Raw genomic sequence first — 15,118 nt, forward strand, 5'->3', positions numbered from 1 at the left:
ATGGGACATGGGTGGCCACTGTCTGGACCAGCAGTTATAATCCGCTGCTGTTCCAAAGAAAACAATCCTGGTCTATCCATTGTTTTATCCTTCTCTTCTCCATTTTTGTTTTGAAGAAAAATCCATAAAGAAGAATTCTGATCAGTATGTGATCGTCTCTATTAGTCTTTCACGGGATTATATTTCATGAGGTGATTTAACTGCTAGAGTGGAATTGCCAACTTTGGATTTGTATCTTCTTTTGACAAGGTATCTAGAGTCAGTCCTATATATAGCATGGAGACAGGCCCTTCGGCCCAAACTGGTTCATGCCAACCAAAATACCCATCCATGCTAACCCCCTGTATGTGAGAGAAGAAGCATCAAGTGAGTTATAGTTTTCACTGCTCATGTGTGGACCCTTTTACCAGGCATGACAATTCCTGCTGTATGGCAGCTAGGCAGAAGGTTTCATTTAAATGTATTCATTCATGGTACGTGGGCTTTGCAGGCTGGTCCAACAATTATTGTCCATCCCGAATTGCCCTTGAGTAGGTGATCTATCAAGTGTCAGTACACCCACAGTGCTGTTAGGAAAGAAGTTCCAGGATTTTGACCCCGCAATGGTGACTACAGTTCCAAGGCAGAATAGTGTGTGACTTTGCCAAGGATGTTTCCATGCATTTGCTGCCCTTGTCCTTCCAGCTGGTGGAGGTCACTGGGTTTGAAAACTGTTGTCAAAGGAGCCTTGGTGAGTTGTCTTTTGTAGATAGTATTACCCTGCTGCTTCTGTGTACATCAGAGGTGGAGGGAGTGAATGTTTTAAGGTGGTGGACGGGGTGTCAGTCAAATAGGCTGCTTTTTCCTGGATGGTGTTGTGTTTCTTGAGATTGCATCACCTTCCTGACTTGTGCCTTGTGGATAGTGAGCAGACTTTGGAGGAATCAAGTGTGATTCACAACTTACAACCAGTGGAAATTTGAATCATCAAGCAATTCTCTTGTTTACTTTAATATTTCACACAGTTGCTCAATAAAAATTCTGAGTTAGAGGGACTTCTTTTAAAAGAAATTTTAGCCTTGCCTCAGCAGATTGGTGTCTCTGCCAGCTTTGGCGATGGTGGGGAGATCTTACGATGTTCTGAGGCTCACATGTTGTGCCTGGAGTTAATCCAAATGAACACATGTTCAAAGTGCTGGTCACTAGATACTTGTTATTGATGGAAGAAACTTTCCTGCTGCAAGGAACAACTATTAACCCATTAGGAGCAGTGAAAAATGATGAAAATAACTGAAAAGAAATTTTGGAACAGTTCTGTGGAAAGATAAATAAATAAATGGGACGTGCATTTTAAGCCATTACTGCAAACAGTATTGTAGACTGATGCAGCAAGAGGAGGTGAGCTTTCTGCCCATCATATCTGTGCTAGGTATTTGGTAGAACTATCCAATTAATCCAGAGCCCTGTAAGTTTTATTTTTCACGATGCATTTAATCCAATTTTTCATGAAAACCATAAGTTACTTTGCATTCACCACCTGTATTAATGCAGTGCATTCTAGATTACTACAACTTGCTGTTTTGTTTTAAAGGAAATGTTTCCTCATGTTGCCCTTTTTCTTAATTGCCTCTAAAAGAGTTGAATGTTGGTCATTGACTCTTCTGTGATTGGAAATTAGTACTCCATGTTAACGTACCTCTGCACAGTCTGGCTCCTTTTTAAGCAGGTATTATGCATGGCTATATTTACACTTAAAGTAAAGGTCTATGTACTTAGTGAAATAAATCAGCCAGACGTTTTAAAGAAAACCGAGGATTTGTTGCTGTACACCCTTTTTGTTTACATCTTCTATCAAACCCATTAATGATTTTGAACACCTCCATTTAGTTTCCAAACCTTCCTCTTCAAAGAAGATGCTTGTGTATAAATAAACATAGCTAGTCACAAACTCATCTTGTCTAACCTATAGGTATTTTTATTTGACTTGTTTATACATGTTACAACACCTGTAGGGCAGGGGGACTTGAACCCAGAGCTTCTGGCCTAGAGTTAGGGACATTACCACTCTGTCACAAAAGTCCAAAACCCTACTCATAGAATCGTAGTTATACAGCATGGATAGAGACCCATCAATCCTACTTGTCTGCACTGATCAGATACCCTACACTGATCCAGTGCATCTGGTATTCCCAGGCAGTCTCCATTCAGTTACTAATCAGGCCTGAAATTGGACAAAGAGTGGCTGTAAGCAATGTAATGTTTATATACTTAATATCCTGTTCTTTCAGTCCTCTCTTTCTGTAAAAGAGGAGAGACTGTCTCCACATACATTCAGTCTTTGATAAGTTGAACAGGAAACAGTATAAAATGTGAGCTGACAATTTGGTGCATTACTGAGGAGTGTGTTGCACTGTCAGAGGTGCTATCTTTGGAAGAGACCTTCAACCAAGGTGCCGACTGTCCACTCCGGTGGGTAAGAGAGATCCCACGGCATTATTCTGAAGAAGAGCAGGAAGAGTGCTCTTGAAAAGTCAACGCCCTGAACCGTTAACTCCGTTCCTGTCTCTGCAGATGCTGCCAGACCTGCTGTGTAGTTCCAGTGCTCTGTGTTTTATAACAGGGAAATCTCTTGCCAGTATTTGCGTTTTGATCAATGTTAGAGATTAGCTGGTTTAATATCACATTACGATTTACAGAAGTTTGCCACATGCACATTATCATGTGGGAAAGAGAAGCCAATGTGACAAGACTTCAGAAGTACACTCCATGTAAAGAAAGAACTTTCTAATATTACACAGTCAACCGGGGCTATAAAAACGTAAATTTTGAATGGGAGGGGAGGGGTACTGCTGAAATCTTTTTCTCTAGCTTAGTCTGTGGAAATGTTCTTGATAGAATGCTATATGGCTGCAGAACAGTGTGCAAACTCCCGTGCAAATCCATGTCGTTGTTAAATACCATACTTTGCAATGTGGAAAACAAACTGGAAGACTATGCGATGGGAAAAAAACTGGCCATGTGAAACAACTAAATGTTTTTGGGACCTATGGACTGGAGGGACATTCCCCTGACCCTATGCATTGCCAAGAAAATTAGGAATCTAATATTCGTCCTTTCATTTCGCTGAATTTTTGTGAACCAACTTTATGTAGGCCAGTCTTTTTTCAAAAAAAAAGATACTGGCGTTTATCATAAAACTGTAAAACAGGAAAGTGCCATTGCAGTGGTAAATCTAGAAAAACCAGATTCATTCCTCCCATTGACCAGCCAGGTCGTACCCTCTATCTGTGTTCACCCATCCCTCCCTCATCACTCTGCCCCCTCCCCACCCAAAGTCCACCCCCAACCCTTCCCTTTATCTCAGCCTCCTGCCAGTTTACCTCGAAATACACCCAACTACATTCCTACACAGTGGTCTTGGGTTCCTCCTCCTGGAGAGGAATTGGTGGTAAAGAGAGAGAAGGTGCAGCACAGACCTACTAGAATACTGCTTAGTTTGAGGAAATATAGGAAAGAGCGTGGAGCTGATTTTAATAAAACAGTGGATGACTTGAGAGAGAAGTTTAACATTAAGAAGGCATGGGATATGGTTGGGGAAGTCTAGAACAAATGGATAAAGAAGATTGAATTTAAAAAATTTGAGGACAGAGCAGGAGGACATGTTTTGTGTCAAATAATCACAATTACATTGTGATGAGAGCAGGATAGGGATATTAATTAAGATCCATGAGGATAAACACAAACTGGTTATCCAGCATGACTGATTTCCATTTTATGATTCTTGCATGATTTTTGAGTCAACGTTTTTAGTCAAAACATGCAGCAACAAGTTAATAATCTTAACATGTTATCCAGCATTGTATTCCGATCTTAAGTTGACCAGTTTATTTCTAAACTGAACTGTCATTGTGTAAAGGAATAGTAATTAAAACTATATGTAGATATGCAAATCTTGTATTTCAGGACTGCCAAGTATTGACTTGCCAACAAAAATGAAGTGTGGAAAAATCATTTTGTTTTCCCCGTCATGCATTAAAAGACTTCCATGCTAGTAAGCTTTTTAAAAAATTAAAGTGTAAACTTACATGCCTAAAATATTTTTATTTGTTCGCTGACAAAGTTGTGTAATGAGAAAAGCCTTTAGTGTTTGACATTTGGCTTGATCTCATTTCAGATTTCTTGGGTCTATCATGTATCTTAACACTTGTATTAAATGAGAAATCTACATTTTTTACAGGTATAAATGGTCATGACTATTATATCAAGGATGGGAGCTGCTTTCTTCAAAATTCCCATTTTGTTCTGTACAGTAATGGTTAAACCATCAGTAAATTAAGCCAATGATACATTGTAATCAGAGAATGGGATATGGTGTCAGATGGACACGAATAAAGATATCTATGATCATTTTAATAGCTGAATCTTCTTGGCTAAACATAAAACCTTGAATTGCTGTGCATGTCGTCAAATATACGTGTTTAGGTGTTGGAAAATGGGACAAAATAAAGTGATGCGCTTGTAATCTGGGAAATTGTGGCTTGTCTTCAGTCAAGGGCAGTGCTTTTAAAATTACATTAGCAAAATCCTAAAGATGCCAAATGATTTTTAATTGAACAGTAGATAATCTGTCATGATGCTTTGCTAGTAGAAATTGCACAGTACGGCAGTTGATTACAACCAAGGTTCTCTGGAAAACTTTGCAATTATTCTTTAATGGGCTACAGTGTAATTTTAAGGTTGTTTGAAAACTGTGTATCAGATTTTTTGAGAGATTGTTTCTCATTAAATGCAAGAACAATCATTAAAGATTTTTGAATTTTTAATTTGTTCATTCAATAATGTTTCACTTCCTCAATCAGGGAACTGAGGGTTATAAGGGAAAAGGCAAGGAAATGGAGTTGAAGATTGAGATCAGCCATGGTCTCATTGAAGAGCAGAGTAGACTCAGTGAGCTGAATGCCCTATTCTGATCCTACATCTTACACACTAGGCAACATAAATGGCACAATTATATTTCATGGGAGTGGCGGGGGGGGGGGTTCTACAGAATTTCACAAGATACCATGGGGTTTCTTAATCATAAAAAGATATTTAAAACCCTGGTTTACAGTATCTGGGAATTGGTTTAGCTCAGTTGGCTGGATCGTTGGTTTACAGAGTGATGCCAACAGCATGGGTTCAATTCCTATCACCGGTTCAATTCCTATCACCGGTTCAAGGTTACTCTCCTGCTCAACCTCTTCCCTCCCCCTGAGGTCTGGTGGCCTTCAGGTTAAATTGCCACCAGTCACTTCTCTCTCTAATGAGAGAGCACCCCCTATGGTCTGGTAAGACCATGGTGACACAACAACAAAAATATAGTATCCAAAGTAGCCTTCCAGGAGATTCTGCACTGATTTCACACACTGGATCAGTTGTCAGCAATGTCGGACTCAGAATGTTTGGGTTTCTGTATCAAACCAGAAATCTGATGAAGGGCTTATGCCGGAAACGTCAACTCTCCTGCTCCTCTGATGCTGCCTGACCTGATGTGCTTTTCCAGCACCATACTCTTCGACTCTGATCTCCATCATCTGCACTCCTCACTTACTCCAAACCTAAAATCTAACTGATTATAACAAAGTCCAGCACATGCAGCCAAAATTGGATGGCACCAGTGAAACGTGTACATAAATTGGAGCCTTTCTTCTCCCTCCCACCATCGGAAATTCCCCCCCCCCCCCCCCGCAGTCATGTTTGGGTTTACAACCCACTGTACTATTAGAGCAAACTGCCTGAAAAGGTGTTGGAAGTAAATGCAATAAATGCTTCCTTTTTTGTTTTTATTTGAGGGATATGGGTGTTGGTGGCTAGGCTAGCATTTACTGTCTGTCCCTAATTGCCCCTTGAGTTAGTGGTGAGCTGCTGCCTTGAACCGCTGGAGTCCATTTGGTTTGGGGTAGATCCACAGTGCCATTAGGGACAGAATTCCAGGATTTTGACCCAGCGATACTGAAGTAACTGTGATATATTTCCTAGTCACAATGGTGAGTGGAGGGGAAAGAATTGTGAATACACTTGGAACAGAAGTAATTGCAGGGACATTGTTGGGGGTGGGGGGGGGGGGAAGCTGGCACAGACTTGATGAGCTGAATGGTCACCTCCTGTGCTGTAATATTCCATTAAATTCTCCTCCAGTATTGTGCGCATATAGCTTAGTACAGCAGTGAGAACTAACCAGCATTTACTTATTTGAGTAGATAATTCCATTTGACAGCTTTTATAAAGTCTACTGTGTTCCTTTGCTAATGTTCTTATTACTTTTTACACAATGAAGTTTGGCAGGTGCAGCAGCTAATGCTGTCTTTTGATAGTGTTATCTCATTGCATCTCAGGATGAATATGAGGTAATTTCACAAACCCATTAACTGAAATTAAGTGAAAAAGGTTCCCACTTCTGTTGTTACAAGTTAACCCTTTCAGGTGAATGTAAAATATCCTGGATACAGTTTTGAAGAAAGGCCAGGGAATTCTCCTCGTTGTCCTGGTCACTATCAATGCCTCAACCAGTATCACTAAACATGGATTATTTGGCCTTTATCATAGAGGTATTGTGGGAGGTTGCTGTGCACAAATTGAGTTTTCTGTCTCCTTTAAAACTATACTTTTTTAAAAAATGTACTTTATCTTGAAGTTGTGAAAAGCACTCAACAAATGCCAGCTCCATCTTCTAAGCTTGATCCCTTGGCACACCTTGAAATCTCTACATTAAAATGATAGTTACCTCGTCCACCTTAAAGGTACATGTTCAAGCAATTACATCAAACCTTCCATGTATTTTGAGAATACATATTTGGCTAACACTTCAAAGCTACACTACCAGAGGTATCTGCCCTCGAATAAGCTTGAATTCTTTAATGTGCATCAAGGGAACGGAAAGAGGCCATTCAGTTCTTCATTCAAGGAGATCATAGCTGATTTGTGGGCATCCTAAAGGAACTTTGATGAAGTAGGTGGATAGCAAAGGTCCATGGCAGCTTTATCTGGGAGAATAGTGCCTCCCCCGTTCCATGGCCAATAGTTTCTTACTTTGATAATCAACCACCATAAGCAGCTGTCTATTCTTCCTTTTTTTGAGGTCTTGCCATGCACATTAACAGTACATTGTATAATAATTATTTATTTTCAGAGCAATTCATTGTGTCAGGCTTGTAACATTTCTGACTGCTGTGGTGAAGTGCGACAGCAAATACTGCTGGAAAGAGAGACTAGGTTTTTGTGTCTTACACTCGTCAGGACAAATGCAAGAGTACCGAATCACAAACATTCCCAGTAATATATGCTGCAGGAGAAAAGTGCACTGATTAGTTGTTAAGTTGACTCTGGTTGGCCATGCTGTTGCCATGGCAACATTAGGGCGGAATTATAGGTTCTCCAAGCCTTTGACTCCATGTCCCTCTTTTCAGCAATGTTCAATTTCTGTCCTACCAGACAACTCTTTTATATAAAAACATGTAAATCTTTTAATTCTGCTGTCTCACATATTAGCTCTTCTTGCAAATCTTTCATTCCTCACTTTTAAAGATGGCTGATATTGAGTGGAAAAGGCCCAGGATTCAGTGAGGGCTGATGGACAACAATGCTGTCCCCGATCCCTGGTAACCTAATGTCACTTTTCCAATTGACTTTCCCCACAATACTTTTCTCACAGAAAACCCAAATCTTGAACAGAAATGGCAATATTATATCCACACATTTTCAGAAATAAATATTTAACAACAATAAATATCTGTAGTCTTGGACTTTAGCAACATTTAACAATCCTGAATATCATTTTTCTTTGTTTTTCTCCTGACAACTACATCTAGTGACTATCATCTGCTAACTAACATCCTGACAATATTTATTTATCTTTCAACATCCGATTTTCTGATCACTATGACTTTGCTACATATGGGAGTTGGCTGTGTAACTTAACTTGTAGCAAAACAGCTATTTGAGTAGAAGACTATTTGGAATGTTTTTGTGATGAAGCCTCCAGAAACATGTCCAAGCAGAACTGAGAACTCTGCATTGGCACCTTAAATTCAACACCAGGTGAAAACTTTAGCTCCAGTGGGCTGGTTGGATTGAGATCTAGGCCCCTGATGTCAAAGAAAAGTTTATTTTTGTGTCTGCCATTCTCAATCTGACTTTGCTAGGGTTTACCTATTTACTAGTAGAAGCAAAATACTGCAGGTGCTGGAAATCTGAAATAAAAGCTGAAAGTACTGGAAAGCCTTAGCATCTGCAGTGTGATCTCCTCCACATTGAGATGAGATGCAGACCGGCCAGCCACTTTGCCGAACACCTATGTTCAGTCCGTAAAAATGACCCCAAGCTCATCACTTCAGGGGATCTCCCACCCACAGCTTCCAACCTCATAGATTGGGAACCCTGCACTGCCCGTTTCTACCTCCTACCCAAGATCTACAAGTCTGACTGCCCCGGCCGACCCATTGTCTCGGTCTGCTCCTGCCCCACCGAACTCATCTCCACGTACCTTGATAATGTCCTATCCCCACCGGTGCAGGAACTCCCCACATACGTGCGGGATGCCCTCCACCTGCTCCAAGACTTTTGTTTGCCTGACCCCAATGCCTCATCTCCACCATGGACTCCCAGTCCCTCTATACCTTCATCTGCCATGATGTGGGCTTCCAGGCCCTCTGTTTCATCCTCTCCCAACGTTCCCACCAGTACCTTCCATTGATAAACTCAACTGGTCCTTAATTTCTCCATTGAATCCCCCCACTTCCTCCAGATGAAAGGGATAGCCCATGGAGAACCGCATGGGCCGCAGCTATGCCTGTCTTTGTTGGTTATGTGGAACAGCCCATCTTCCGTAGTTACACCTGCACCATTCCCTACCGTTTTCTCTGTTACATTGATGACTGTAATAGCGCCACCTCGTGCTCCCACAAGGAGATTGAATAGTTCATCAACTTCATCAATAGATTCCACCCTGAACTTAAGTTCACCTGGACCATCTCAGACACCTCCCTTCCCTTCCTGGACCTCTCCATCTCCATCAATGGTGACTGACTCAACATGGACATCTACAAACCGACTCACAGCTACCTGGAATACACCTCCTCCCACCCTGCCTTCTGCAAAAATGCTATCCCTTATTCCCAATTCTTCTGCCTCTGCCGCATCAGGAACGCCACATCTTCTGCCTTGGGCCCCTTCAAACCCCGCGGCATCAATGTGGATTTCACCAGTTTCCTCCTTTTCCCCTCCACTCCCACCTTCCTTCCAGCTCAACACCGCCCTCATGACCTGTCCATCTTTCTTCCCTCCTATCCACTCCACTCTCCGACCTATCACCATTACCTCCACCTCTGTCTGCCTATTGCACTCTCAGCTACCTCCTCCCACCCCCCCCCCCCCCCCCCCCCCCGGAGGCTCCCAGCCTCATTCCTGATGAAGGGCTTTTGCCTGAAACATCGATTCTCCCACTCCTCAGATGTTGCCTGGCCGGCTGTGCTTTTCCAGCACCACACTCTTGACCACAAGCTTCCAGTTGCCTGTCACTTTGTGTGCCCTGGCCAACGTGTCTGTCTTGGGCTTGCTGCAGTGCTCCAGTGAAAAGGACTATAATTTGAGTACTTTTAAAGGTACCTTTTATTCTTATTCTGGACTTCGAGCATAGGAAGTTTTGACCTACTCAATCTTTTTTTTAACCTCTTTCAATTTTGTAATGAACACAAAGTACCTAAGATGGCGCCAAAGAGGTGACATTACAAACTTTTCACAGCACTCACGTGACAATAAAGGCTGTTCTATTCTATTCCTTGGGGGGTTAGGGGAAAGGAGTGAGTATATTGATGGACATGAAGCCCAGAGAAAGAGAGACAAAGACAGTTAGAGTCAAAAGTTGAAGGGCTTATTCTTAAAGTGTCAACTCTCCTGCTCCTCGGATGCTGCCTGACCGGCTGTGCTTTTCCAGCACCACACTTTTTGACTATAGATAATAGTAAGCCATCAATTTACTCACTTCTTTCCCCAAGCTGCACCATACTTACTATCTTTTCCTAGCTACGAAGAGGAGTCACTGGACTCAACGCTAACTGTTTTCTCTCGACAGAAACTGCCAGACCTGCTGACTTTCTCCAGCAACTTCTGTTTTAGAATAGAATAAAACAGCTTTATTGTCACGTGAGTGCAGCAGTGAAAAGTTTGAAATGTCACCTCTTTAGTGCCATCTGAGGTACTTCATGTGTTTGAATTGAAAGAGTTTAAAAAAAAAGGTCTAACATAGGAATACAAAGTCTAGAATAAGAGGTATCATTAAATTATTGTCCTTCTCACTGAGTCCATGCCCCCGGGGCATCAGAACATGAGGGGTCGCTGCTCCATGTGCTGGCCTCCAGGATTAGCCCTTCGGGAGACCAGGTTTTTATTTGACAATTTTCTTTTTGGAGTAGATCCCTCAGATTTAATAACTGTTGCTTCTCTCCATTACCTCTATTCCCCCCCCCCCCCCTCAAAACTTCCACACAGGCGCAGACTCCAGCTGAACCCCAATCAAGCCTTCTTCCTGCTGGTCAACCAACGGAGCATGGTTAGCGTCTCGACCTCAATCTCGGAGATCTATGAGCAGGAGAAGGATGAAGATGGCTTCCTCTACATGGTATACGCCTCTCAGGAAACCTTTGGGTGCTGAAGGCAGCAGGAGCACCATCACTATGTTGAGGATCCCTGCACTTCGTTAACTGGTCAAGAATAGAGAGAAGAGAGAATTTCACTGTGTTTTTAAAAAACAAAACAAAAAAAAACCCAAACCACCAGGATTTCTATCCTGCATTCTGTCACTCACACATACTATGAACGCATGGTGTACCGGGGTCATGTAAAACATTGAACAATAGCCTTCTCTCACTTGTATCTATGCGATTGGCAATTGTTTATTTGCTAGTTATTGGTCTTTTATCCCTTGTGTTTTTATTTTCATTTTGTAATTAAAAAAAAAGTGATTAATGCATGGTCCACCTACCGAAGCAATGAGGAGTTTCAAGGCCTTAGGATGACTGGTACTGAATGATGAGGATGGCCTTGTATGGAGAGGCTGAGATATATATTATAATCTATATATATATAAAATATATATATATATAAATATAAATGTACCAATGACTTTAAAAGTGATTTTAAGTGCATATCGAATTTCGGTGCTACAAGTCAATAACTAGGGAGGGGAGAAGACTGGGGGTGGGGGGAGAATTGCAAAAGTGGGAGGAGGAAAGCAACTTAGAACTGTGTAAAATGTTCTTTCCTGGTTTTCATGATCAGCTATTGTAGGTAGAATTTGCTTTTAATGCACTTTACAAACAGCACGGGTGTTTAGGAAAACCCTAGTACTGTCACATTGTAGCATATTCAGGGGTAGAATGTTAATGTAGGTGGTTGGATCCGGTTTTTTTGGTGACAATTCTAATTCTTTATGTGTGCGTGTTGCTATCTGATTACTTTGGCTATTATTTTAGTTTTGGTCATCAGTTCTGTGTAGTTATGGCACCTGTTTAATGTGTGATAAAAAGGGAATGACATTCACGGAAATTCTCATAATCGTTGATTTTTTTATTTCTTCTTTTTGAACAAAACTTGCATAATTTACAAAAAAAAGTCCAATACAAAAGTTATGATTTAAACAGGCCCATGTCTCCTTAATGCATTTTGTATTTTCAACATTTGGTTTGTCTTTGAATTGTAAAACCCAGAACAGCCTGTTGAGAGTGGGGTTCCCAAATGGAATATGTACCTGAACTGCACCATCCAGTGTGTATCTGGCTTTGATCGCAGCTTATTTTGAGAATCTCTACTGGGGTGGGGGAGTGTTGGGTACATTTAGATTAGGAAAAGATGTTACATTTCTTTTGTTACTATCTGCTAAGCCCTGCTGCACTAACTCAGGAGTAAATGAACACAGTCATAGGTGCTTTCAGCATTTACTATTGAATTTCCTTCATAAAGAATAGATCTTCAAACAAGATAATTAGATTAGAATCCCTACAGTGTGGAAACAGGCCTTCGGTCCACACCAACCCTCCAAAGAGTAACCTACCCAGACTCATTTCCCTACATTTACCCCTGACTAATGTACCTAACACCATGGGCAATATAGCATGGCCAATTCACCTGACCTGCACATCTTTTCGAATGTGGAGGAAACCCACTCGGACATGGGGAGAATGTGCAAACTCTACACAGAGTTGCCCGAGGCCGGAATTGAACCCGGGTCCCTGGTGCTGTGAGGCAGCACTGAGCTACCATGCTGCCCTATAAGACCAGTACATTTTCACGGAACTCAAAGGGTCTTCCGCAGTGGAGGAGGTGTTTGGGAAGATGGAGAATTAAGAAAGGATTACAATTAAAAAAAAAGCAAAGAAATCCCACTTCACACAACAGCATTTGTGTTATGTGCAATAACCAATCCACCCTCAAGATTTCTTGTTAGGAGAGCTCCTGGGTATTTATCTCTTGAGACCAACTTGTGATCCTTTTGATCAACAAATTCTTTTTGATCCAGAAATAGCTAGAAAAAACTTGAGCCTTATTGCATCCATTTATTGGCTTTTGTTTTTAGGTAATGCATACCCAGTACATGATGGTAAACATATTCCATTGGTTAATTGCTTCATTTATAACTTCACCAGTGCAAGATTTTGCCAGCTCACTTCGTAATCTCAATATGATAGACCATGGAATTTCTCTTTCAAAGAAACTCAAATTCTGTAACCATTCCAAATATTTTTAAATTCTAGATTCCTGAAATTACCTTTTGTGTTACTCGCCTGCATGTCCTGTCCAGATTGAAACTGTGGTCTGGAAACAGTGTTATCCTTGTAAGCAGAGCACAGAAGCGCTTGTAATCTTTTAAGGAATCAGTTTATGAGTCAGTGGGTTGTTTTGCTGACCATTAGCTGTTGAAAGTTTCTAGAGTTCTACTATCCCCACCCTTCCTTTACTTGCATCCAACAAATAACAGTATGGTTGCCAATTCAAGCTGATCAATTTTAAGGATCAGGGATGTTGGAAAGGTCCACACTGCAACATTTGTGGTAAATCCGGCAGCTTGCAAGGCTCTGCAAAGCATACACACTTACATGTTTTGCTATCCGTTTGTTTAGGCTACAAGGCAAAATACCACAAACCTGAAATAAAGATAAATTCTGAAAAACACAAGGCAGGTTTGCAGTGACAATGGAGAGAAAAGTACAGATAATGGGCAGAATTTCCCCAGTCAAATAGAGGAAGTTTTCAGAAAACAGGATTATAGACACAGAAAACCATGTAAGATCAGATGCCAATGGCATCCTGCCCTCTACCAATTTTCTCTTTGGACGGTTCCAGGTTCTGTGGGTCTAGTAAGAAATAAAAGGCCAACAAGGGGGCATATTTACCATGAAATCCTGTTTCCTCAATAGTGCTTGGTTTCCAGTTTGTCTCTGCAGTTCATCAGCATTACTGAGGCATCTACATAAGTTTTTTTACCCTCAGTGAAATTGACAAACTGGGAAGTCTCTGATCAATTACAAAGAAGAGCTCTAGCCTTGGCAAGGTAAGAAGACTGCTGTTCAAAGTAACTTTTTTCTCCCAGAGTGTGCCATCATTTCTTTTGCGATTGTCAACTTCTTGGAAGACACTTCATCTGTCTAGCATTTCATTCGCTCAGTTACATTTCCCAGCAGTCGGTCTTCACCACGTTTTGCTTTGCAACTTCCAGCTCCACTGAGGGACAAGAGCAGAAGTCATGTCACCAGCGGGAGCTACACTAGCAGCTGCATCAACTGCCTCCTCCTCAACACTCAGTTTCAAGTGGATGGTCACAAAACCAGCAGCACATCAGAATCTAGCACAGGAGGAGGATATTCAACTCCTTCCAGACAGTTCTGTCAGTCAATAAGTCCATGGCTGATTTGGTTGCAATCTCAAATTCATATTCCCACCTACTCCTGATCTCTCTCCCTGTGTTTCACAAGAATCTATCTACCTCTACCTTTAAAATATTGAAGGACTTTTGCTTCCACAACCTCTAAAAGGTCTTCCAAAGGCATAACCTTATTAAGCAGTGACCTCTAGTTCTAGATTTGCCTATGAGGAAACATCCCTTCCATAGCTGCCCTGACAAGACCCTCACCCATTTAGTATATTTTAATCAAGTCCTGTCTTTCTCTTCTGAATTCCAGCAGATAGAAGCCAAGCCTGGCAAACCTTTCCTCATAAGGCAACTGCTCATTTCAGGTATTACCCAAGTAAACTTTCTCTAAACTGCATTTTATAGCCCTCTTTAAATAAGATGACTGACACTGTGCATGGTACTCCAGAGATGATCATATCAGTGGCCTGTGTAATGGAAACATGAGATTCCCTACTTTTCTGTTGGTTCCCTTCATGATAAACTGTACCATTTCATTAGCATTCCTAGTTACTTCCTGTACTTGCATATTAATCTTCTATGATTCATGCACAAGGACATCCAGATCCCTCACCAAGGCCGTGGGACTTACCATATGAAGAGAGGCTGAGGAGTCTGGATTTAGGAGGATGAGGGAGGATTTAACTGAAACTTACAGAATACTAAGAGGCCTGGATAGAATGCTCATTTATAGGTATTAGCCTAATAAACCTTCCCTGAACTGCACTCAATGCATTTCAATCCTTCCTTACATAAAGTATGTGTACAGCACTTCAGGTGCAGTCTCACCAATGCCCTGTAAACCGAAGCATTACCTCTCTACTTTTGTATTCAATTCTCATGATAAATAATCACATTCTATTAACTTTCCTAATTTCTTGCTGCACATGCATTCAAACCTTTTGAGGTTCATGCAGGAAAGCACCAAAATCCCTCTGCAATTTCTCATCACTTAGATAAAATGCTTTTTTATTCTTGCTGCCACAATAGACAACTTCACATTTTCTCACATTATACTCGCTACATTTTTGTCCACTCACTCAAACTGTCTGTCTTTTTGCAATCTCTTTGCATTCTCTTCACAATTTACTTTCCTACATACCTTTTTATTATCAGTAAATTTTGCAATCGTATCTTCCATCCTTTCATTTAAGTCATTTATATCAATTATAAATGGTTTTAGTCGCAGCATTGATCTAT

At 41.1% G+C, this 15,118-nt stretch overlaps 1 protein-coding gene across 1 annotated transcript in view; it reads left to right on the top strand.

Moving 5' to 3' along the window:
- The window catches only part of LOC122560259 (microtubule-associated protein 1 light chain 3 alpha), a 36,184-nt gene extending 24,529 nt beyond the window's left edge, over nucleotides 1-11,655 (top strand). Inside the window, exon 4 of the mRNA XM_043710762.2 lies at nucleotides 10,504-11,655. Coding sequence (XP_043566697.1) covers nucleotides 10,504-10,666 — 163 coding nt within the window. The 3' untranslated portion in view covers nucleotides 10,667-11,655. The remainder of the gene's footprint in view (nucleotides 1-10,503) is intronic.
- Nucleotides 11,656-15,118: the final 3,463 nt, after the last annotated feature.

This window comes from Chiloscyllium plagiosum, unplaced genomic scaffold, assembly GCF_037043375.1.
Source record: "Chiloscyllium plagiosum isolate Xiang-an unplaced genomic scaffold, Cpla_swu_hap1 HiC_scaffold_15, whole genome shotgun sequence".
NCBI classification, from domain to species: domain Eukaryota; kingdom Metazoa; phylum Chordata; class Chondrichthyes; order Orectolobiformes; family Hemiscylliidae; genus Chiloscyllium; species Chiloscyllium plagiosum.